We start from the raw sequence: 26238 nt of genomic DNA, 5'->3' as shown, positions 1-26238 counted from the left end.
GGATGGGTGAGTATATTTCTAAGTCAGTCACTGCTTTGCAGGAGGGGCCCGTGCACCTGTAGAATGGCTTTGATGTTTGGAAGTGCGTTGGAATACCTTGTGATGAAGCTTATTTGTCACGCGTCGTGATCATTTCGGTGTTCGAGAACTTCGTTTCGATCAAGTGTGAGTGCCTTCCCTATTAGAAAAAACCATACAAGTGTCCGTTTGGCAGTCATACGGTATAACTGAACGGACTCCATACACTCTATGGACTGGTACGGACTCCGTACACTGTATGGCATCCTATGGCAGTCCGTACACTGAATGGCCTCCTATGGCAGTCCGTACACTGAATGGCCTCCTATGGCAGTCCGTACACTGTATGGCCTCCTATGGAGTCCATAGCCTGTATGGCCCCCGACCTTGCTGTATGGCATGGGTATGTGTGGCAGTCCGCAAGATGATGGGATGAGACGTGAGTGTTTGCTGAACGTAACACCAGCACAAAATGAACACAACTAGTGCATGTCAATTTGACAAAATTTATTGTCTTATAGCCTTTTTAGGAAGTCAGCCAAGTAGCTGTTAATTGGATCAATTCACTCAGTCAGACTTCTGCCTTTGCAGCTGGGCTTCGTGGCAGTGTACTCCTGAAAGCAACCTAAAATAAGAAAATGAGCATGCATTAGTACCAAATACCACGCTACCATATGCTCTGTGGAAGCATATTCTACAAAAATAAGGAACTTCTTAACATGATGAAAATTGATGTTCTGAAGCTCGAACACAGAGATTAAACGAAAACACACTAAGCTTCAAGTGTCTAAGAAATACAGAAGAAGGAAGTCACTGAAAAAGCCAGTTGTAAGACTCTAACCCACATTTCCTGGTCCAAGACTGCAATTGAGCTAAGCTGTCCCACTTTGTGAGACAGCTCGTGGTGACCAGCACCATGGGGCAAGTAATTTGATTGGTCAACGAGGCAGCTCTTGACGCAAGTAATACTGTTTGCTGTTCATTTGACAATGTTAACACCATATGCTACCATATGCTGAGCTCGGAAACCCATTTTATCTGTACAAAAAAAAAGTTTAAATGAGGAGTGTTCACTGGCTTTCTTTCAAAAATGTTACATTGTGCTTGCATCTGCATCAGTATTGTACATAACAGCTTAGAGGACAAAGACTGGTGCGAAGCAGCTTTACTATATAGCGTAAAGCTTCCTCTCAAACGAACGGGATGATAGAGCTTTCCCAAACAGAGGCTTTTTGTTTAAGAACATCCCCCACAGCCACACAAACAGATAATGGGGATCATCTCAGGGCTTTCTTTAAAGGAGTGCTGAGGTGCAAACAAATAGCTCCTGCTGAGGAACCATGAGCATAGGTGACGCAGAGAGCAAGCGAGAGAGCTCTGTTCTGCGCCCCTTTGAAAAATTATTCGCCTCGTGAAGAGAGTGCATCACAGAACGAGAGGAAGTCGGGTTGTATGTTACTCCTTCACGAGACCAGTGATGTACTGCAGAACTGCTCAAGCAGTTATAAGCAGACCGTGATGTGCGAAGAAAAAACTAAGAAACAAGGTATGGCGCCTTCACCGTGTCATAGAAGCATTCTGTTCGTTGTCTGCAACTGCTCTCTCCAACTATTTTTTTTTATAAATTCAACTGCACAGCTATAACGCAGAGAAGAGTGAAAATATTTTGCATGGTGGCGCCTGATGGACAGCTTGACAGGTGAGGCAAGAATTCGAGTGATGTTAAATGTCACCACATTCTCCTTAACAAGTGGATACTGTTGTCAAAATAGAAAAATTGCTCAATGTTCTGGCAGAATAAATACACATACTCGTGACAGCAGCAACTGCTGGCGCCGCTTTGCAGTCATGATCTGTCCGTGGAGCTCCCTAGGTGACCGCACTGTTCTTGCCACTTCTCGCTGCAAAATTTTTCAAACCAGCCTGATACAGGTACCGGCAGGCTTCACATACACTGCAATAAATATACTATACCGTGGCATGAACAATGAAATCTACAACTCAGACATTGGGGTACTGCCATTGGAGAACTGCACTACACTGATATCTTGTCAGCTATGTGGAAGTAAACAGCTCTTGAACACATGGAATAAGAAGCTCGTGTAATGCATGTTGTACACTGCAGCAGTGGGAGCCTGACAAAAGAGCAGCAAGGTAGTTGGCATGGTTGGGACAACAACTTATAAAATGGAACAAAAGCTGTAGGCCATATTCGTCATTGTACTTATTCACGATAAGTAATGTGATGAAGACACAGCTACAGTAGCCGCCAATGTGTCAAACCGAAACTTTTTCGTTCAAGATTTTGTACGAATACTAGAAAGACAGCTCTGGAATAAAAGATGGCGGTTCATATTGGTCCAGTGCTAATGGTGTTGTAGGCACTATCAACAGCATTGTCTGTAAACTGTTTTCGGATTGTTGTGTTCGTTCTGGTTGTGCCAATAGGCACAGGGCAATCTGAAAACGGTTTACAGACAATGCTGTTGATAGTGCCTATAATGACATTAGCACTGAACAGATATGAACAGCCATCTTTTATTCCAGAGCCGTTTTTCTAGCACTGGCATAAAATCTTGAACGAAAAAGGTTTGGTTTGGCACGTTGGCTGCTAGTGGAATGCTGTGCCTTTATCAGACTGCCCATGATGAAAAGTATACTGACCAACATGCCTTACAACTTTGGGTCCGTTCTATAAGTTCAGTCTTAAGCATGCCAACTACGCTGCACCGCTGCTCTTTTGTCAGGCTCCCACTGCTGCAGTGTAGAACATGCATTTCACAAGCTTCGTATTCTATATATCTAAGTGTTGTTTACTTGCACAAAGCAAACGAGATCTCGGTATGGTGCACCTCTCCAATTGGTTGTACAGCAATGCCTGAGTTGTAAATTTCCTTGTTCATGCCACAGTATTTGTCGTGTGGTATCAGCAGCTTGAACAGTAACTAACGTAAGCAGTAGATGCATTTATGAACATGGACTTTGCTCCATAGTAACATCCTACAAAAATTGAAAAACAGAACATTGACAAAGGCAGACTGGGAGTAATAAAATTAACAGAGATCCATGCTTTGACTTCATGCATTTTAAACTCACACTGTCATGCATGTCTGTGTACACGTGAGAAGTAGTGAGAAATAAAATGCCATTCACACCGTTTCCCAACGAAAATAAAAAGTATTAAAGCGTAGTCCTACCACAGAGCTGCATCCGTGTCATGAGCATAAAAAATCTGTGGCACTTGCTTGTGGACGTCACACTGTCTTGATAAGGTACGTTTTCTGGAAAACAGCATTTGACAGATGAAAGGCACAATCAGAGGAGTCTGTCGTACAAAGCATGGCATGCATGTAACTAATATAGTGTGGAAACACTACAAGTACACAATAGTATGTTCATGTTCATATATGTCAGAATATATTTGTGAGTTATAGAACTGATTTTAAAACAAAATTTTGTAGGAAAAGAAAGATGGCTTCAGTACGCAAGCATGCAGTGGGTTTATTTATGAGAAATTCACCTGTGTTATTTTATCTAAGCGTTGCGAAAGACAAAAGCAATGGTTTGACAAGATAACACGGGATTGTTTGAAAAAGTGAATGTGTTACGATTTCGGGGCCAACTATACTATATGTCTACAACACAGGGCACTTGTATTTGCAGCGACATAGAAACACACATTCAAGTACGTGCATCTCAAACATATGATGATCTAAACGACGAGATGTAGCCGAGACACACCCGAACAGAAACATCTAAGCTTCCAACCCATCCGCGCACAACCAAGTCGCACATGACAAACCACAGAACCCCACCTAGCAATCCTCAATGGCACGCGCTTTTGTATGTGCAATGACGATTATGTAACACATTTCAACGCTTATTCCAAAGCTAATCAACCGGGTCCCGATACCTAAACAACTGTTGCTAACTCTAGCGAATCTCACTCTCCTCTCGTGATCGAGTTTCGTTCCTTTGTTTGAACGGATCGCAAAGGATTTTCAAACTTCACGCATGCACTTTGCAATCACAGATAGCATTCCGTATCACTTCATTATCACATCACAACAAATATTTATATGTTTACCTTTCATTATCGGCACCTTGGCGGGACAACAGTCCATCGTTTCTTCGCCAGCAGGCATAAACAGCCGTTGAGCTAAAATCGTCCACCGATCCTTCATGGAAGTGCAACTCCTTGACACTGTAGTAACTACCTCCACTTTGTCCGCATATATCACGAGTTCATACACTGCACGCAGATTAAAATACGTTGTGCAGCCAAGAAAGGTTTTGCTGGAAAAGGAAATTGATCACACAGAAACAACGTGCTTCGCCTACGTCCGCCATAACCACCCAAAGCCAAAAACACAGCGACACGTAGCCCCCTAGGCAAAGTGCATCTAGCAACAGGTAATTTTTAAATATTATTTCTTACCGACTTTTGGCTTTGCGCAAAGGATTAACCGGATTAACCATCATTTTTCTCGAACTAAATAACAGTGCCCCATAACATTAATCAGAGTGCCATACGTTGACGACCATCGCCATACTTAGGCGGCAGTTTGTCTGTTTCGGTTTCTGTTCTATTGTTGCATTTTCGTGTTATGAAAACACCGTACCACGGAAAGTATTACGCCAATTATGTGCGTGTAGTTGTGTTTGTGATTATAGAACGCTCACTTCAAGGCATTGAGAATGATGTGAAATCACGAAAAGGATAACTCGTGATATCTCCAGAAAATAGCCACGAGCGGCACCCAACGATATATGAACAAAGGACCAGCATAGCCTATGTGTTACTTCAATATTGTTTACCTATTTTTAGATCCCTATCATGCGTCAACAAGTAAATATTGAATCATTTTATTCATGCATATCAACGTATCCCATCTGCCCTTTATGGTAAATTAATCAAACATATATATGTTATTGAGTATAGCACTAGGCGAAATTCAATGATTGTTCCAAAGCCAGCCGGGTTCTGTTTCCTTAATTCCTGTTGCTAGCACCAGCGTATCTTTTTCTCCTCGAATGACAACAACTTTATATTATTATTATTAATAATAATAATAACAATAACAATAACAATAATAATAATAATAATAATAATATTATTATTATTATTATTATTATTATTATTATGTAAACAGTGCAAACAGCTTGATTGTGTGTCGTAAGCTAAAAAAGCAACGTAAACAAATCAGCTTTAACAGATTGCAGTTTGGAAAAATCTCTATGATAGTGATGAAAGTGTTGCGGCATGCGCAAAGCAGCAACCATGTCACGGTGATGCGCACACAGCGCATTTTACATCTAGTCGTCCTTCGGCTAAATATGATTTCTATGCCTGCCAAGAGATTCCGTACACACAGAAGTTTGCTGTATGGACACCTGTACGGCCGTCACAGAAGTCCGCAAACTCGCTCTACGGACTTTGAACGGCTGCCATAGAGTTCCGTACACACTCTCTATGGAACCCGTACGGCCACCATAGAAGTCCGCACATGCCATATGGATTCCATTGGTGCACCGTAGCAGTCCGTACGCGTAGCGTTTGAGGACCATATAATTCCATAGCGTTCCATACCATTTCCATTCAAAGTCGTAAGAGTCCACACAAGTCCATACATAATCTGTATGGACTTTTATGGTTTTTTCCAACAGGGTTGCGACGGAATTCGGTTAGGAGGGTGTCTGTAGTCCCTTTGGATAAGTGTGCTGCAGAATTCGTCAAGCGTCTCAGCATAATCTGTGTCATTTGAACAAATTTTGCGCAGTCGCAGTCTTACACTCTGCCCATTAGGAATTTCAACCTTACAGTGACGGGGTGATGACTCTTGAAGTGAAGGTATTGTTGTTTGTCAGTTGGCTTTTTGTACAGAGCTGTGGTGAGGTTGGGATATTGTGGTGTCGAGAAAGTTGATGGAGTGAATTGAGTGCTGTGATGTGAACTTTATAGTGCTGTGCGTGGTGTTCAGTAGATCTACGAACTTTTGATATTCATATTCACCGTGTTCCCATATTATAAGTATATCATCGATCTATCGAAGGTACATAGTGGGTTTTAGTGCGAGCGCGCTAAGAACTTTGTTTTCTAGGAACCCCATGAATATATTTGCAAACGTGGGTAAAACAGGTGTGCCCTTACTTGTACCGTGTACTTGTAGGTAGTATTCGCCATTGAACTCAAAGTAGTTCAGTTGAAAAAACTGATTGCTTACCTCCTGAGGCCATCGGATAGTCACATAAAGGCTTCACCCCCAAACCAGTTCCTGGATGAGGAGAACTGGCACCTGAACTAGAGCTAGAGTGGACATCAACCCTTAGCAACAGAGCCCGTACGTTTCTAGACATATTAAAGAAACAGTGCCACGCGCAACTCGCTACAATCCAGGGCCACATAAAGAATATCAGTCTCACCGACAGGGAAGCAAACACTCTCGAACTGCACATTCAACAACTCAACCGCGAGCTAGCTAACAAGGAACACTCAAAACTCGGAAAACCTAATTCCAACAACGACACCAATACCGAACTCACTAACACAACACAGGCTGAAGCCGAACAAATAACATCTACCAGCACAACCCCAACTCTCCGCAACATGGCTCAGCCACCCCATGAAAACGCTGACGCAAGCATCGTAATAGATATATCACGCTCACTACACAGCCCATTGGAGAGAGGGGATGGGTTCCGTGTCTTTTCTGGTGTTTGTTGTAGAAAGGGTATTGCAGAGGGCTGTGATTCCATCGTTGCGTGGGATGTTAGTATAGAGTGATGTCACATCTAGCGTGGCGAGTATTGCGTTCCTTCCAAATGTACGCGTGCTGTTTATATCTCTGATTATTCCGAGGAGGTATGGTGTGTCTTCTACATGGGATGGCAGTATGTTGTCGGAATACGGTTTAAATAGTGGTCCAGGAATTTCGAGAATATTTTTGTTGGTGTGTTGTTAGGTGCAATTGGCCTGCCGGGGATGTCTGCCGGATAGAGCTCGTTGGCGTGTTTTTTGTGGATTATGGGCAGTCAATAGAAGCGACCTGCGGCAGTGTTTGATGAGGTGAGATATCGGAGGTCATAATGTGTGATGAGCTTTCGTTGGTGGAGGTCCTGTATGGTATGGGTTATAAGCTCAGTGCACTCCTTTGTTGGGTGATGGTTCAGTTTGAGGTAGTGTTGCGTATTGTTCAGTTGCCTACGAGACTCATAAATGTATTTATCTGTGGGCAAGATCCCGATACTGCCACCCTTATCTGCGGGCTTGATAATGATATCATCTCTGTCAGCTAGCGCTTTGATGATGTCACGCTGTGTTTTAGTGAGGTTGTGACCACGCCAGCCTTGGGAAATACCGCGAAGGATGTCGTTGCTTACTTGCTTAATGTACCGGTCTACTGCGTTTTCTCGGCCGTGATTTGGTGTCTAGGTTGACGGTAGTCGGAGGTCGTTGTTGGTTTCTTGCGTTGTGTCAGCGAAGAATTCTCTTAGGCGTACTCGTCTCGCAAAGTGCTGGTGGCTCAGCGATGTTGAGGTAGGTTAGGGTTGTGGTGGTCGATGTTATTTGTTCGGCTTCAGTGTGTTGTGTTAGTGAGTCCGGTATTCGTGTCGTTGTTGGAATTAGGTTTTTAGACTTTTGAGTGTTCCTTGTTAGCTAGCTCGCGATTGAGTTGTTCAATGTGTAGTTGGAGAGTGTTTGCTTCCGTGTCCGTGAGACAGATATTGTTTATGTGGCCCTGGATCATAGCGAGTTGCGCGTGGCACTGTTTCTTTAATATTTCTAGCAACGTACGGGTTGTGTTGCTAAGGGCTGATGTACACTCTAGCTCTAGTTCAGGTGCAAGTTTTCCCAATGCAGGAACTGTTTTGGGGGTGAGACCTTTATCTGACGATCCGATGCCCTCAGGAGGAAGCAACCCGTCCTGTCTTTCTCGCATGTCGCAGTCTTAGGGGATATCTGTTGGAAGTACATACATGAACACATCCCACACGTAGAGCACGGACCCCCCATACACTTCTGAAGTGGCTCAAGAATATCATACATCATGACACATGTAACCGCCGCCCCACCGATCATCACGCACTTCATACTCCACGTAGGGACCAACGACATCGCACGGTCGACAGCCCGACACGTCATCCAGGAATTGAAAGCACTAGTTTCCTTCATCACAAACAACAGACCATGCGCTTAGATAGTGCTGACAACGATACTTTCCCGAGAACAGAACAATCACCGAGAACGCATACACCAGGACACATGGCTATACGAGTTCAACAGGAAGGCACACACTGTCAACAACCACCATCTCCACATGCGTCATGTACATACCAACGTTATGGTTATCACGCACGCAGCTTTCGACTTTCGACCACCACGTGACTCACAACACAGCACCTAAAGGCATCACACGCAAAACAGTTCCTGCTTTAGGAAAACTGACACCTGAACTAGAGCTATAGTGGACACCGTGAGCTAGCTAACAAGGAACACTCAAAAGTCGGAAAACCTAATTCCAACAACGACACGAATAGCGGACTCACTAACACAACACACGCTGAAGCCGAACAAATAACATCGACCAACACAACCACAACTCTACGCAACATCGCTGAGTCACCCCGAGAAAACGCTGACGCAAGCACCGTAATAGATATATCACGCTCACTATCCAGCGACGAACTACAAGTCCTCTCTAGAGGGTTAACATTCTGCCCTACACTCAATTCTGTTAACGAATACGAAATCCACAAAGACATATCAGACTTTGCGAGACGACTAAGCCTAAGGGAATTCTTCGCTGACACAACACAAGAAACCAACAGCGACCTCCAACTACCGTCAACCTGGACACCAAATCACGGCCGAGAACACGCACTACACCTGTACATTAAACACGTAAGCAACGACATCCTTCGCGATATTTCCCAAAGCACGCGTATTCACAACGTCACTAAAACACTGCGTGACATCATCAAAGCGCGAGCTGACAGAGATGATATCATTATCAAGCCCGCAGATAAATATATTTCTGAGGCTCGTCGGCAACTCAACAATACGCAACACTACCTCAAACTGGACCATGACCCAACAAGGGAGTACGCTGAGCTTATAACCTGTACCATACAGCACCTCCACCAACGAAAGCCCATCACAGGCGATGACATCAGATATCTCACCCCATCAAACACTGGCGCAGGTCGTTTCTATTTAGTGATCACAATCCAAAACGTACACGCCAACGAGCTCTATACTGCTGGGATCCCCGGCCAACTGTATCTAATAACAGCACACCAACAAAAGTACTCTCGAAATTCCTGGACCACTATTTAAACCATATTCCGACAACACTGCCATCCCATGTACAAGACACACCCCACCTCCACAGAATAACCAGAGATATAAACAACACGCGTACATTTGGAAGGGACGCAATACTCGGCATGCTGGGCGTGACATCACAGTATACTAACATCCCACACAGCGACGGAATCACAACCCTCTGCAATACCCTTTCTACAACAAACACCAGGAAAGACACGGAAGCCATCCTCGCTCTAATGAACTTCGTCCTTAAACTCAACTACTTCGAGTTCAACGGCGAATGCTACCTACATGTACACGGTACACCTGTTGCACCTACGTACACAAACACCATCTTCATGGGGTTCCTAGAAAACAAAGTTCTTAGCGCCCTCTCATTAAAACCCACTATGTACCTTGGATACATCGGTGATATACTTATTGTATCGGAATACGGGGAACATGAATTTCTAAAGTTCGCAGATCTACTGAACACCGCGCATAGCAACATAAAGTTCACATCACAACAGGCAACTCATTTAATTAACTTCCTCGACACCACAATATCACTAGACAACGGCAACCACACCACAACCCTGTACAAAAAGCCAACTGACAAACGACAATACCTTCACCTCAAGAGTCATCACCCGCGTCACTGTAAGGTTGGAGTTCCTAACGGGCTGAGTGTAAGACTGCGCAGAATTTGTTCAAACGACACATATTACGCTGAGAAGCTTGACGAACTCTGCAGTACACTTGCCCAAAGGGACTACAGACTCCCTCCTAACCGAATTCTGTCGCCAGGCAGTCTCACTCGATCGAAGCGAGGTTCTGGAACACCGAAATGATCCCGGTGCGTGCCAAATAAGCTTCATCACAAGATATTCCAACGCACTGCCAAACATCAAAGCCATTCTACAGAAGCACGAGCCCCTCCTCCAAAGCAGTCACATACTTAGCAATATATTCACCCACCCAATACAGGTGACATACCGACGCGCGAAAAACCTAGCAGACTCGTTGGTCAGTGCCAAAATCAGCAAAACGAACACCCAGTACACTGGAACAGAACCCTCCGGCGCCGCAAAACATGCAAGCACGTTGAACACGCTAAGTCCATCAAATGCACTGCAAGCAACTACACCCACCCCGTTAACCAGGCATTCACATGCACAAGCTCCCATGTCATATACTGCATTGAATCCGGGGACTGCTCTATGCAATACATTGGTGAAACCGGCCAACAAATGAAGAACAGCCTTACCGGACACAGAACCGACAACACGTTCAACAAACTCCCCCAATTAAGCAGTCGCCGAACACTTTAACGTTCCTGGTCACAATTTTGACATCATTGAACAATATATTCTAGAAACCGAGCTCAGATCCACATGTGACACATGTGATAGGGAATCTTATTTATATACAATTTCAACGCTCTTCACCCGTCCGTGATCAAAAAATCAAAAGGCACCCTAGAAACACTTCACAAATTAAATATGCTCATATCTTTTTCCTTCTATCCCCTTTATCACCTGTTATGTTCTGTATGGCCACTGCTTTTTGATTTCTTCATTGCATGCCAGAAGTTTCTATTACAAATATATATTGCAAAAAAAGAAGAAGAAACTGTGCTCGATCTGGGGTTTTCGCCACGTAACCTCTAAACTCCTTATCTTTCGAAATGCGCCCCGATTCTTGCCTGTTGTCACGTTTCGTCGCCGTGTGCGTGAACCTCCCATTTCTGTAGCCGGTCTGGAGCCAAGATCATTTTGTTCACATAATCCCCTCCGCACGCTGACAAAGCTGCCATTTACTCCGGCCGTAGAAGCCCGTACGGACCCTTTCCTCCCTCCGGGTTGTTGACCCACAATTCCCATGAACCTTTAACACGTCACACCTTACCCTTTAATTACCATACCAATGATGGGGACGGTGCCCAGAAGAAGAACAGCCTGTGTTCGAAACATCGGTGGCTCCTGTCCTGAGGCAACTGTCTTCCTATGATTAAAGCAGCTCGCCATGTTTTCTATTTTATCTGTTCCCTGTATGTTACTACGTTCCTGTTTTGCTCGATACTTAAAGTAATCATACGCCAAATTTTCTTGTGGTACGCAACAAATATATTTCTTTAACAATAACTATAATAATAAGTCTTTTAGCCTCACTTAATTCCCAACCATTGGAACCTTTTTTCTTAGTTTTCATTGAATAGTTTTCACTGCCATCTAATTGTGGTTACACGACGTTTCAGATGATAAACGTCACCTGTTGTCTATGGTCTTCGAGTGGACCCCTTGCAATACTTCTTAAGCATGAACTTCGTTAAGCACATGCGTACAGTGGCCTTGCACATATTAACATTTATCGTGGTGCTAGAGATATGGTTAAAATTCTACAAAGATTTGTTGAACGAAAAATAGTACACTGTCTGGATTTTAGGTCTGTTGTGCGTAAATTTTGTACGGCTCATCTCAAAGGGAATATCTTGTGATCAGAAATCAATCACTCGGTAGTCCTCTTTCCAGTCAAATGTGTGAGACATCAGGAACAGATCACGTATCGAAGCAGAAGCCTCTTGAATTCTAGTGTAGCTGTTGACGACGGTGGGTAGATCGTTACAAAAGACCATGTTCAGTCGTGCATTTTCATTCATCAAGTCTCCAGTTCTTCTTGCCCTTTTACCCTTTTTAATATAACCTGATGATAGCTATGATGACACAAGATAAAAATATGGGGATGTGAGCCGCGACAGAGTCGGACTGGCTACCATGGGACGCCTACAAACGGTGAAAATGTAAACGCAGGCACATATGCTGAAACGGGTAAATGTAAAACGGGTAAAATGTAGAACAAAAGTCTCATAACGAATGAAGTTAGCATGACAAAAGTAATATCACGAGGGGTGCGGCACACCAAGCGCACACTTAGCAAGTTATAATTACGCACCTATATTACGCTTTTCAAATGTAGCCGTTGTGGTTGTCGGTAGTGGGCCACAATCCAGGTGGCGAATTTCACCATTTATCATCGTCAATGTATTTGTTCCTGTTGTATAATGTCACGTTAACAGCGCTCTTCGGCCGCTCAATCGGTGGATAAAATGATGGCCTGCGAACCATTGTGTCGCATCAATTCCATTCAAGCATTTTCGGTTAATTCAGATGTGACTCTCTTTTTCCTTATATGCAGGGTGTTTAACCTAACCTGATAACAAATTCCAACTGTCTCTCCGGATTGTCGGACTGTATCTTCTCACTTTGGGGCAAAGCCTCCCAAACGTAACTGCCGAAAGTCAAAATAACTTTCGTTAATACAAACGAACTTTACCAAAAATTGAAAAAAGAAGCTATTAATAATGTTTCTTTCTGATCGTTTTTACAACTTCGTCTCGCAATCTTCATATTAACCTGTGCTGGTACCGTAGCTTCCCCAAACATGTAAACTGGTCGAGGTCGAACTGGTGCCACTTTACTTCCAGTTGCTACCAGTCTAGCTTGAACTGTTGCCAGTTCAATTTCCAGATACCACCGCCCCAACTTGAACTGGTACCACTTCACTTGTCAGTTGCCGCCAGCACATTTTGAACTGGTTCCTATTCACTTCCCATTTGATACCAGTCCAACTTGAACTGGTACCACCAAGTTCACGGTACCCACCAATTTGCTACCAGTTGGTTCCAGTTGACCACCAGTAGACCACACGAACTGGGAAAGAGGAGGTATCAGTTGACTTCCCAGCTAGCTCATTTTTTCGCCGGGAACCTTCCTCCTCATCTGCTAAGATTTTATAGACTGACATATAGAGTTGCCTTTCTTTTATAACTCTGTTCCCTTTGCTTTGCCCTTCCATTGATCTTGTTAAAGAAATCGTCCCCAGTTGAATAGACTGTATGTTGCACTACCTTCATTAGAGCATCCCCGAAAGTGGGTCCTTGTTCAACTTCATCCACTATGTAGGGTCCAGTGTAAACGAGCTTTCGAAGCACGAGGTGCCACTTGCTTGGTTGGTAGTGTTGTATCAGCTCTCGGAAAAATCCTGATCCCACCTCATGCAGAAGCGCTGAGTAATGCGGTATAGGTTGTTTGCCTGTTCCAAAATGCGCTATGCAGAAAGGTGTCTGCGTTGTGTGCATTTTGAAAAGTGCAAGGTTACCGCAATAAATCTAGATCATGTGATGAATTGAATGAATTCACGGTGTCTCGTTTGCTAGCTCAACCTGAAGCTCGTTTTGCAGCCACATATTTACAGTTTAGATTTGTGTAAGAATAAAAAGTTACTTGATTTCGAACGTGGACCTTGAAGGGAAGTAATCGTAGGAGGGGTGCAGTAATATCGCGAACTGCTTAATTCTATAATATGTCGTTAAAGACGTGTAATTGAATTGATTAAAGACATGTAAGATATTATTTTGCGCTGGAAATAGGCAGATATAGTGATTTCCTACAGCAGAGCTTGAGAACGTTGTCTGTTTCCCAAAGTCAGCTATGTAAGTATGGAGTGTAGCGTAGCCATCATTCCTACGTTCTAGGTGACATATTCGTTTGTAAGGGTTGCGCAATATGAGCAAGGCGCCTTGCAATAGTTGCAGTTGTATGTGATATGCATGATTTATCACGCCTACAAGGTCCTTCCAAGGCTCATTATGCCCTCCTGATGTTTCTAGCTGTGTTGTCTGTGAACGGTAGGCAATCGGGTAACTTCTCCTCTGTGTCCTCAGAGTATTTCGAGGGTTTTACAGGCCCATGTTGTACATCACCAGAGCAGATGTTTTTGTCAGATGCCAAGCTTAGTGGATAGAACTGAGCTTAACTCCAGTCCAGTATCGAGTAGATGTTGTACGTCATAGCAGCCTGCCCCACGCGTCATCCTTGCTTGATTTTTGAAATGTTTTGCATGCATGGGAATAGCAGAAATAATGTATTCATGTGCTCTGTCGTGGGAATAACATCGTAGAAGCTGGTTTCCTACATAGCATTTATATTACCTGTAAGATTTTCAATACACCTCCAAATTTCAAGATTTACCTAAAAGTTCACCTCTGTCAAAGCAAATTCCCACTTTACATCAAAGTGCACTCACCGAGCAAGTTCAACTCTGAACTCACTCATCATCGTTACTGATTGATCGGGTAGATATCATTTGATGCATTCTAAGATAAACCAACATAGAATTACTGGACGTGCCCCATGTTCTCAAAAGAAACACTGATATTTTTTTTATACATATCGTTTATGTAAACAAAACCACGTAAACACAAGTGAAGGCATAGCTCTAACATACTCTATCAACTATTCCTATACTTTATCTGCAATATGATAGCATCGTTCGAAGTGCGCTTGGCACAAATTGTGGAGTGTCATTTGAACTTAGTGCGGCTTATTGTGGCACCATCTTTGGAAAGCCATGTGAAACGATATTGAACAAGAGTGAAGCCTTACCGTAGTTTAGTGGCGCCGTCCAAGGAAAGCAACGTGAATGGTTCCTGAGTGACGTTCAGCCCATTTAAATTTTGCACAACAAATTTTGGTGCCACCTCTTGAAAGGTACACAAAGCGGTGTTTGAGCGTGGTTTATTGTGGCACCATCGATGGAAAGCAACGTGAAATGCTTTATTTTTTCAGCGATGTTCAAATTCTAGCGCGCAGTGGCGCCATATATCTAAAGCGGTGCGAAAAGTTCATTTATAGTGGTACCATCTATTGAAAACGGCGCTAAGCGCACGCGTGACGCCAGAGTGCTGGGGGTTGGAGGTCACATTACCGCGGGTATGCAATGACGTCGCGTGACGTCAGTGCCAGCGTGACTGTGATGTTGGAGTCGCTTCCAGATAGGGAGCTGTTGTCAATGACGTCAGATACTGCTCAGAGATAGTGTTCTCTATACTACTAACGTGTTATTTGTCTTGCAATTCAAGCGTGCTCACTTTTGCGATCGGGGCCATACTATCAACAGCACGGCTAGTATGTTTCAAACATGCTCAGCCCTTATTACAGGAGATTACACACTCCTTGGTCAGATATATATGCACATCGCATTAGTTTTGTTCTGATGCAAGATTACCGAGGAGGAAACCGACGTCCTCGACTGACTGTAGAGAAACCGATTGTCCGCGTTCCCGAGATTAATGACCATCTGTGCTCAAACTCAATTTGCTCTTTGTGTTCGCTGCAAGACGTCAGACAATACACTGAGAAATACCTTTCCTCCGGGTTTGAGAATATCATCGTCATCGGCTGCACTTGTTTCTGAACGCTCCCTCACCGTTCACAGCACCATTTCTACAACAGCATATGCGGAATGTCCATCTTAAGTGCTCGCGAGACAAACGGGAATCCCGGATGCTGGGCTAGGTATTTCGAGGGTAGGTCAACGGCGAGAACTGTTCTTTTCCTTCAAGGCGACCTGAGGCTATTTCCCATCGTTTCCCACATTCATCGTCACTGTTGGGCATTATAAGTTGTGGTTCCCTATTGAACGACCCTCATACAATGCTGCAAGATAGCCCTATGGCTTGCCTGATGTCACCTACGATACGGTGTCCTGGCAGTACCTGATCTTCAGCTGCACACTGTGGAGCATCCTGATAGTACGCCCTTGTTCTCCTAAATGTTGCTGTCATTCCTATGTGCTCTGCAAGGTTAAAAAGGCGCGCCAACTCATGGCGCCATGAGCCGACAGAGAAAGCCTCTTTGAAAGGAGCCTGCTCTACGGGCTGGCTTTGAACGGGACTCCGTCGACTAAAGACGCATGTCTACCTAACTGCCAAGTAATGTATAATCATACATTAAAAGGTTGCTTCAATACTCCGTCGCGAGTCTATCCTACACCACCATGAGATCTCGGGTGCGTTCCACAACTAACCCTCGAGTAGGAGTTGGTCACGTGACAGAGTTGTACCACGTGACCAGGGGGGTAAGGTAACCCTCGTGTAGGTTGTGGAACAGGCGCGAGTACGATTCTCGACATGGCGACAGCAGACGACATTGACATTTGGGCTTCGCGACATAAGCGCTGTCCGCTGCTTCGCTTTAGTGACACTGTTTATTTTGGTATAGGGACACCTTCGCGGGTTCGTAAAGCATTCACGCCACGAATCAGGGGTATTTACAGCACGTTCCGAGAAAGGGTAGCGCTGTTCTTGTCCGCAGCTAGCTCTAAAACGCAAAGAAACAGGTTTCGACCCCCACATGCAACGATCTAATGTGTGTTGTATGTATGGTTCCGTGCATGTTGCACTGAAGACAACATCAGGTCGCAAAATCGGCACCGGAACTTTCCTGCATCATTTGTGGTGCTGCGGAGACAAGCAGCAGCAAAAGCAGACGATCGTAGATTTTAGTGCAGACGACAGCTCTGACGTCACTACCCTTACCTACTCCCGTCCGATAGGGGGTAGAGCGAGTCGACCTCGGGTAGCTACTCTCGAGTAGGCAACCCGCTTTTGGAAGGGGGGTCGCGACGTCATCGAGTAGGTTTTGAAACGCGGAGAGTAGCAACTCCCTACTCTCGGGTCGACCCGGGTGAGTTCTGGAACGCAGCCCGTGGCAGCGGTGGGATCAAGTCGTTAATCTTCAAAAGCATCACGTAAGCCAGCTCTGACGGAGGAAGGACCAACAGAAACGTCAAGACGCGGTCTCAACAACCAAGATGGCGGAAGAGGCCAACGCGCAAGGAACGCAGAGCGTCCCAGCAAACGTTTTCAACATGTTGTCAGCACAATTGCCCGAAAAGTTTGATTTTCGGCAACCTCACTCGCGGAAACCCCGGTTCCAAAGGTGGGAATGTTACAGAATCATCATGGAGCTACACCTCCATCTCCAAGAAGCTCAAGTTAATACTTTCTTATGTGCGATAGGACGCGAAGGGGAAGACATACTGTGCTCGTTGAAACTGACTTCGGAACAAAACAAAATTTACGCGGCAGTCACAATGGCATTCGAAAAGCACTTCGAGCCTTTAGTAAAATGCCTCGAGTAATCGAACCAACGTCATATATGAATGAGCCTATTGCAACCGGCAAGAGCCCAATGAGACCGTTGATGTTTTTGATAACGTACTTGCATAAGATGGTAGATCGCTGCCAGTATGGAGAGCTAAAAGAACAGCTGATACGTGACCGTTTACTTGTCAGTCTGTCTGATGTTCAGTTGTCGGAACGTCTTCAGTTAAACACGGAGTAGACTTTGGAATCGGTAGTAACGGCAGCTGTAAACAGCTATACGATAGAGCTGCGGCACAAGGACATACGGGCCGAGGAGAAAGGCGAGAAAACCGTTGAAGAAGTACGGACAGGAAAAGGCCGACTGCGCCAAGACAAGAAAAAGACATCGTAGTCCAGCACACGTTCATGCGTTTGGTGTGAAAATGCGCGACCCCGCAAACGACTTCAGTGCCCAGTGCACTACAAAATCTGCAACAAGTTTAAGAAAAAAGGACCTTTTGTCTCAATTTTGCATGTCACCTTAATTCCCCAAGACACCTCAAAATAGTCAGCTGCACTACAGTGCGGCCGTGGAAGCGGACTACCTGGAAGAAGCCCTGATTGAATCGAGCTCCGAGCCATAGAAGGTTAAAGCCACAGTTTGGGAAAGAGATATGACATTCAAAGTCGACACCGGGGATGATGTATCAGTAAATACCCCAACGCCTGTACTCTGGGGAAATGGGCAAGTCGAAGAGCCCCACCAAAGTCACTTTGAGTGCAGGACAAAATACCGGGGTAACCACCCCGGGGCAGGTAAAACCAACAATCACATGGATGCATCATACTGTACAGATGCATGCCTTTGTCGTCCCTGGCTTACGGGAGCCCTGTTAAGCCAAGTTTGGATGCCAAGGAAGTTCATAAGGACTACCCCAAGCTTCTTTTAGGACTGGGATTGATGGAAGCTCCGAAGAGGATGACACTCCTGCTTGAGGCAAAATCTTACGCCGTAATATATCCAGGAAGAGTGGCTATTCCGGTCCTGCCAACGTTCAAAATGAACTCAAACATATGCATGAAGTGGATGTGGTAATCATGGTCCACAGGGCTACTGAGCGGTGTACCCCCATGTTAGTAGGAGAAAACAAGGTAGCGAACTGTGCATATGCATAAACTACATAAAGCTTAACAGACAATAAGTGTGAGAACGTGTGCTGATGCCAACGATTGAAGAAAGCCTGGCGAGACTGGCGGAAGCACAAAGCGCTTCCAAAGCGCTCACTGAAACTGAACAACGGTACGCCCAAATAGAAAAAGGGGTTTTGACCATCACCTGGGCAGGCTCTCATGTTAAAACTGGGCCTACGGCATCAGATTGAAACAGATCACACACCTTTGGTGCTGCTACCTGCCTTTACAGACTTTGAGCCACCTCATGGTCCCCCGCCACCTTTTCTTTATTTTTTTTATTTTTCTCTTTTGGAAATAGCAAGTCGGCCTTGTCCTGTCTGACCTTTCCTCCTTTCCTTTTTCTTCTTCTTTAATAAACATACCCCCTCCCTTTGGTGCCTCTTCTGACCTCGAAGAAAATCGACCACTGAAGTGTACGTCTGCAACGGTTCTGCACGAGTTTGTCGTAATTTGACCTTTCGGTGTCACATGTTCCTGGGAGGGACATCCACACGGCAGATGTTCGTTCTGGAAATCCTGTATCAAACGTAGACAATGAAGCCACATGCGATCTGGATGTAGCAATGAGTGAATATGAGGTCCTGATAATGGAACTTTTACCAGCATCAGCCGATATGCTAACACGCATGAAGACAGAAACAACGAAACATCCCATATAATCTCGAGTGATTGAATACTACTCCAAGGAAGGGCTGACTAGACCCCAAAAACCTGCCTTGCAAGGAACGAAGATACCCAGTATGCTCAGCTGATCTCTGTGTGATCGAACAGCACCTGTTCAAGGGCGACCGGATGGTCATACCACCCTTCCTTCCCAAGGAACATTCATACTGGACACCAGCGAGTTTCAAGATGCAGAACGCGAGTAAGCGCAGCCGTATGGTGGCAAAGTATAGGCGCTCAAAAAAAAAAAAAAGACTTCGTACGTGGGTTCTCCATATGCCAGGAACATATCGTGCAAGATTAAAAGGCGCGCCAACACATGAGCCCAGAGGGAGAGAGTGTGTGTTTTTGAAAGGAGCCGTGCTCTACGAGCTCTCTTCCGAACGGGACTCCGTCGAGTAAAGACGCATGTCTAACTTAAGTGTCATGTGGCGTATATTAAAAGATTGCTGCAATACTCCGCCGAGTCTATCCTACACCGAGGATGACATATGGAACGTTACAAGCACCACAGGACTCCCCTTGGCCAACTTGATCACTTGATCACTTGATATAGTTCGAGATCACGGTATCCGATTACAATCCATGACTTGAAAACCCTTTCGTTATCCGATTGCAAGTCTCCCCCATATATGCCACAGCTTTGAGGCAGCCCTCCTATGTCGTCGAAGAGAGCCAGATAAATGGCAGAGTTCTGTTACTGATGATTATTTTGATGTACTATTTGCTTTCTAGCTTTCCCAGCGTTGCCAAGAGAGCACCAGTGCAAAAGAAGCCGTCATCGCCAGCCACATGGAAAAGCAAGGTGTTCATCTGGAGGAGGTAATGTTGGAAAGCCTAGCATTCCTAGTAGAAGGTGAGGCGAAGAGATGCTGGAGGACAAGCGCAGCACCTTGGCCTGAAAGGCCCACTTACATGATTTGATAAAAGGACATGAGTTAATTAAAATGCTCACGTAGGGGCTTCACCACACTCTGACGCACAATCCGCACACAAAAATGTGGTTATAAGCAACGCCAGAGTGCTTTATCTAACGATAAAGCTTGTACACCTGAGGATGCTTCGACGTGCGCTGAAATGTACGCATGCATGTACGTATTGTCTAATCAACTTGCAATATGCCACCATGTTACTGGCGCCATTCGCTGAGGTGGAACCCACAATCAGTATGCAGGACTCCTTTTTTTTTCTTAACTGGCAACTTGCATGGCGGTTACTGGAATGGTAATTAGGGATTTACGTCGCGAGACAACTGAGATCATATGAGAGACGCCACAGTGGTCGGTCTGCGGATTGCTTTTCTCCACCTGATGGTTCTTTACAGGGACTATGAAATCTCCCGAACCCCCATACTTTTTTTCGATGGAAACTGTTCTTCCCGCAGAGAAACTAATATGCCACAAATTTTTCCGGACGAAATATCTCCACTCTGCGAGGAGCGCGCGCTGGAAATGTCTCTTCCGCGTTCCTCCTCTCCCGCGCACATTTCCCTGTCGATGGTGTAACTGTACGGACCGCACTTCGGTTCCCCGTTACGTCACCGGTGTTGCACAATGGCAAGTAATGCCGTGAGCTCGCGCTGTGGCTGCCGCCACTGCCGAAATCTGCCGATCGCGCGAAAGCTGCTGTCATGGAGATTTCCACTCCCGATGAACGCATACGCGATATCCTACGGCGCATGCTCCTGGCGGGATTCCTCGGCTCGGCAACACGTCACGATGACGTGTTGCTGAGCCGGCCGTGGTCGCGTCAAGTTGTCCGTTGTGTCTCTGCTCGGCAGCTCGCCACGGCGCGGCGCCAGCTGTCCTCCGCCGCTCCGTTTAAATTCGCTCCCGAGAAATCCGCTCGCGCGACGAAAGTAAAATTTCGGTTCTAGACTCAGAAAAATGTCTTCTTTCGAACGAAACGAATAAAAAAATCGTTTCGTAGTCCCTTTAACGTGCGGTGAGAGCTCGCCACACGGCACCCCGTAACGTCCCTCGCGGAAGACCGCGTGTCTGAGTACCCTATTACCTTGCCACCAAGTTGCTGACGTCCTCGGCCTGGTTCGAACCCGCGATCTGGGCATAAAAATGCCAACAAGCTACCGACTGACCCATCGAGGCCGGTGGTTACTGAAATGTTATCGATCTAATTTCAGTTAGGTTCTATGGACTGGTGCAGTTGTACCTAAAGTAATACATTGATGTCTTTCATCTGAAGGATATCAATCTACCGCACGATATCGCAAAGCGGACACAAAGCACACATGACACGTGATGGTCAGTTCATATTACATCATTCAGGAACCTGCAAACGAAAACCGAAAACCGACAATGTAAATGATTGTGGCAGGTGACTGAACTTCGTAAACTACTGAAGCAGGTTTTCAGTAGTTGACAAGATACCAAATACAGGATGAGATTCTGAAGATTTTCCTGGGTTGTTCGGCATAATTTGTGGCAATCGAATGTAGCTTCCTCCGGACATGGTCTTTAAAAGCTCTTCCACTGACACCACGAAGTATAACTGGCTCTTGTTTTCTTTATAGACTCTTTGAATGAGTGGAAGGTACTTAAAGCAGCTCAAATGAGAGGCCTCGCGTTGCAGGTCACCTGCGCTCATCAATGTTTCACTGGAGCTTATTACTCGTCGGACGAACCAGGATCGCGAACAAAGTAATCATAACTGGGTTATCTCCTGATACCTTTGTAATCTAATTTAGAGCGAGAGACAAATCGCGAGCTCTTACGCAAGTGTGAACTTGGTCGGACTCAGCTTTGGTGCCCCGTTGCAGCTTCAATGGTTAGAGACCCAAAAATGCGTAGTCAACGACAGCTCTCTAAGTAGTGAAAGAGCCATTTGCAGACCGACGGAGAACAGTATAGCCTTCACAGATAAGATGTTGCCTCACATTGTGCGCAAAGAAGATACGTCCATTTGAGAATTCATCCGTGAGGGGTCGTGTCTAGTACATTTTACTCCTGTGGATTTGGGTCCATGTTTTGCTTAACGCATGTTTTGCACAAGCCATAATATACTAGGTGGGCCCAATTACTAAACATATACGCGGGAAAAGGGATGCCAGAAAATAGAGAGCAGATATAGAGAGATTATAAGAGAATTTAAGCAAATCCTTCTAGCTATTTAGCGAACAGCGATAGCTGTCGGGTACCCCTGAGAAGTCACAACTTGAGGCTGATGCGCCCTCTGTGAGGCGCGGGCGGAAGCACTTTGGCGCAGGCTTATCGCAGCGTGAGCCTGAGTCGCCACTGAGGGTAGCACAAAGGGTGGGCAGTAATGGTAATATTTTGTATTATAATACTATTACTGTTGTAACACTTTTGAGTATTTGAAGTATGTGTTATGATACCTGTTCTAGAAATGTATTTGTATCTACATTATGGTACACAAAATCGAGGTACAAGAGGCATTATAATACTTTGAAGGTGGAATACTTTCCGAAGAACATAAGTCCGACCTGCTGAGTGTCACCAGTGCAGTTTATCAGTGATTTTTTGTGTCCCACATGCATTGGGACACGAAGAGGACCCCTATTATTCCCCTGCCTCAAATTATCCCAAATGCAGTGAGCTTGGCGCCAGAGGTTACCGCAGGCTTCCCGGAATTTCTTCCAGTTCATCTCATTGCAAGGCATTTGTCCTTTGGAACGATGCACCTAGTCCAATCACCTCTGTAGGCGGTTGCACTATGGACAGTCGCATACTTTCGGACGGCCCACATTTTATCGTCCAGACTGAACGCAAACAATACTCTGCCACACAGAGATCAAGCTTTACACTGTGACGTAATGAGCGCTATCTCACGAAATTCGGAAAGGCCACGCAATAGTGTCGTAGCGTAGTAACAGTAGTGGCGTACAGACGTCGACAGATGGAGAGAGGACAGCAGGAAGGAGTGGCGGACAGAGGGATTAGTTTGCGTCCTGGGCCGACTCCAGAGGGAACTGCCCCGACATTCCTCCGGAAAGCCTTCGGAAAGCCCAGGGAACATCTCAGACAGCACAGCCGGTGACAGGATTCGAACCCCTGTCACCTCCCAGTCTCAGCGTGGAAAGCGGTCATCCTTACCACTGTGTCACGGGAGCTGGTAGTTGATCAATATTGCACGTTTTAAATCGACGTAACGCAAAATCGGGAGATGGAAATGCCTATCTAATTAATTTTCCATTCGTGGGTGATTCCATTTGACATCGGGCAGGTTTGATCCGACGACCATCCCGGATTTTTTATACGTAATATACGTTGGAGCCTAGCTTATGGAAATGATTCCAGCACACGAACAAACTGAAAATTATTTTGGGTCTTAGCTTAAAAAATAATTACGTGAAACGGCAATTTTGTGCACTGGTATTTTCATCAACTTTTGGACTTTGTACCTCTAGGGCCATGAGGCGCAGGGGGAATATATTTTTGTCTCAGAATATATGGGTTGTCGTTAATTGGCGCGTACTTTCTACGGTCGCGGTTGTAACATATAATTTCCTAAAAATTATCAAATTCACTCCATTTGCAGATTGCTCTGCTTTTTTGGCGCCACAGTGCTCGTCTTTATGTTACCGATACACACAGAACGTGGTATCGTAATATTCGTCATTGCCGTCTCTTTCTACTCATATCAAGAATGTAACAGGTTGTTCTTCGAACGCAAAGCTCTCAGGGCTGAATTGCTTAATCATGGTTCAGCGAAACTGTCAACTTTGAACGTCGGTTTCGGGTATCCGCCCACTCAGTACGTTGTTCATGCTGCTTAAAGACATCGTTCCACGTGTTCCGAGAAAAAAAAATCAATTCTTTCGCCGATCAGAGAAAGGCAAAGCACAGCCAGCAAAGTTAGAATCACCCGTACCTCACCAGTTATATGCCAATAGGAACAGCCGCGTGCAGATGCGGCTTATGACTTTGCAGCATGGGGCAATCTTTCCAATTCACTGCAGGGTCTCTTTATGTGGCCGAGTATAACATGATGTGACTTGCACGTGTTTATACAGGGTGTCCTTTTTAAGGCGATACAGATTTATAAACAATACGGGCTATAGACGTGCTATTTTCATTTCGATCATCTCTGGGCTGGCGGACTTTCATGGCCGCATGTTGCTCAAGCATCAAATGACTAATTACCTAAAAATCGTTAATTAACTTTTTAAATTATAAAAGCTACGAAGTTGTCCCAATGAGAACATGTATTCCTCTCGGTGACCTGATATCGTAGCCGTTTTCAGAACAAAAATCCGTTCGGTAGATCGTCCCCCCAAAATTAATGAAGCAACACCATGTTTTTCTTTATTTTGTTTAGTGCACGCCTTCGGAGGCCCGTCTTTCCTTCACCCCCAATGTGGAGAGTGTGAAAGAGCACACTGTCACCTCTTGAGTCTTGGAAAAAGATTAAAAGAACATAGACCGAAGATAAGGGCGGTTCCGATAGCGTCACCCGATGCATGTGTCTTTGTTTTGTTTCAAGTTAAAGCTGATCTTCGACCCATGAGGCGGCACTGTGACAGCATCTTCGACGCATGAGGCTTCCTTCACCTTCTCACATTGGGGGCGAAGGGAGAGCGCGTCTGCGAAGATGCGGAATGAACAAAATAAATTAAAAAAATGATGTTCCTCCACAATTTTTTTGCGGACGATCTACCGAAGGGATTTTTTTGTTCTGAAAACGGCTACGATATCATGTCACGGAAAAGAAAAGGTATTCTCATTGGGACGACGTCGTAGCTTTTTTAATTATAAAGTTAGTTAACGATTTTTAGGTAATTAGTCATTCGACGGCTGAGCAACATATGGCCAAGAGCGTCCGCCAGCCCAGAGATGATCGAAATGAAAATAGCATGTCTATAGCCCTTATTGTTTATTAACGAAAAATCTGTATCGCCTAAAAAAAGACAGCCTGTATAGTTGTTGCAGAGGTAAAGGTAAACAGTTTCCAGAACATTTTAGTGAGCTTGAAACACATCTGGTAGGTAAAAAAAAAATGCAGACGATGCCCAACATTGACGTGCGTGGAAAAGCAGGTACCTGCCTGCTTTTCCACGCACGTCAGTGGTGCGCATAGTTTGCATTTTCGTTTACCTAACAGCAGTGAATCTTAACGGTAATGGTAACAGAAACGGTATATTACCGAAATTGGAGATTATAACGATAACGGGAACGGAAACGCACACCACCGTCCTCCATTACCGGAAACGGAAACGAAAATTATCGCCCGGTATCGAATTCTGGTAATGGCTATTACTGTTGTGGGATGACATTTGAGTGACTTTTCATTTGATTTTTGTATTTTGATAACTCCATTCCTTATAATGCTTGAAATACCATACAAGAGTATGGAAACAAAGCGCAATATTGGACCTCGAGGTGCGTCCCTGGCTTATCCCGTCCCGGTCCTCATAACTCTATGACATCAACAGGTCGCTGTACTCCACCATAACAGGAGGATGACACCCTAGGACTTTTAGTTACTCCTTTTTCCTTTTTGTTATTTCACCATGGCCACTGCAGTATTATTTATTACTGGGTGGCTGAGGACGCATGAGGCTAGGATGAGCACATCCTGCAAGACTTTTGAAAATGTACAAACGTGTCTTCAGTCACCCAGCAACTCAAGATGGGTGTGACTTTCCTCCAATGTGGCATTCATAAGCGGACGCATCCTAACGACGTAAAATTACTTGTGTAGTTTGTACGCGTGACACAGAAGCAGCACTTGGGCAAAACAGGATGCTGACAGTCCCGGACAGGCTGTCCTCCGGCAGCTCTGTAACAGCCTTTCCATTATTGGAAACAGCAACGAATAAGTAACGGAAATGAAATTGGAAGGCTGGTACCAGAAATGGATAACGGAAATAAAAAAATAGCAGTAATGAAAATGTAAACGGTAGCGAAAATACGTCCGTCATCATTCCCTGCCTACCAGGTGTTTTTCAAGGTGAATAAAGTGTTGTGGAAACTGTTTACGTTCACCTGTGCAACAACGATATAAGCACGTGCAAGCCACGTCATGTTATACGAGGGTGGTTCCATAAGTTTTCCAGCCCGACCAACTTTTAATAATCATAGACACGAAACAAGTGTACCACTTTTCGACATAGTCACCCTTAACTTCGATGCACTTTTGACACCTTTCAACC

General features: G+C 45.0%; 1 protein-coding gene and 1 long non-coding RNA gene across 2 annotated transcripts in view; one reads left to right on the top strand and one right to left on the bottom strand.

Moving 5' to 3' along the window:
- Positions 1-26238, top strand: part of LOC135373680 (uncharacterized) — a 32873-nt gene that overhangs the window by 3751 nt on the left and 2884 nt on the right. Inside the window, exon 3 of the mRNA XM_064606767.1 lies at positions 19845-19931. Coding sequence (XP_064462837.1) covers positions 19845-19931 — 87 coding nt within the window. The remainder of the gene's footprint in view (positions 1-19844; positions 19932-26238) is intronic.
- LOC135373687 (uncharacterized) lies at positions 509-4488 on the bottom strand. Its single transcript, XR_010416548.1, has 4 exons — positions 4106-4488; positions 3216-3299; positions 1830-1919; positions 509-643 (listed from the first exon to the last, which is right to left on the bottom strand). It is a non-coding gene; the product is annotated as an uncharacterized LOC135373687 (long non-coding RNA).

The sequence above is a fragment of the Ornithodoros turicata genome, unplaced genomic scaffold, assembly GCF_037126465.1.
Source record: "Ornithodoros turicata isolate Travis unplaced genomic scaffold, ASM3712646v1 Chromosome29, whole genome shotgun sequence".
NCBI classification, from domain to species: domain Eukaryota; kingdom Metazoa; phylum Arthropoda; class Arachnida; order Ixodida; family Argasidae; genus Ornithodoros; species Ornithodoros turicata.
This window is presented reverse-complemented; position numbering and strand designations above follow the sequence as displayed.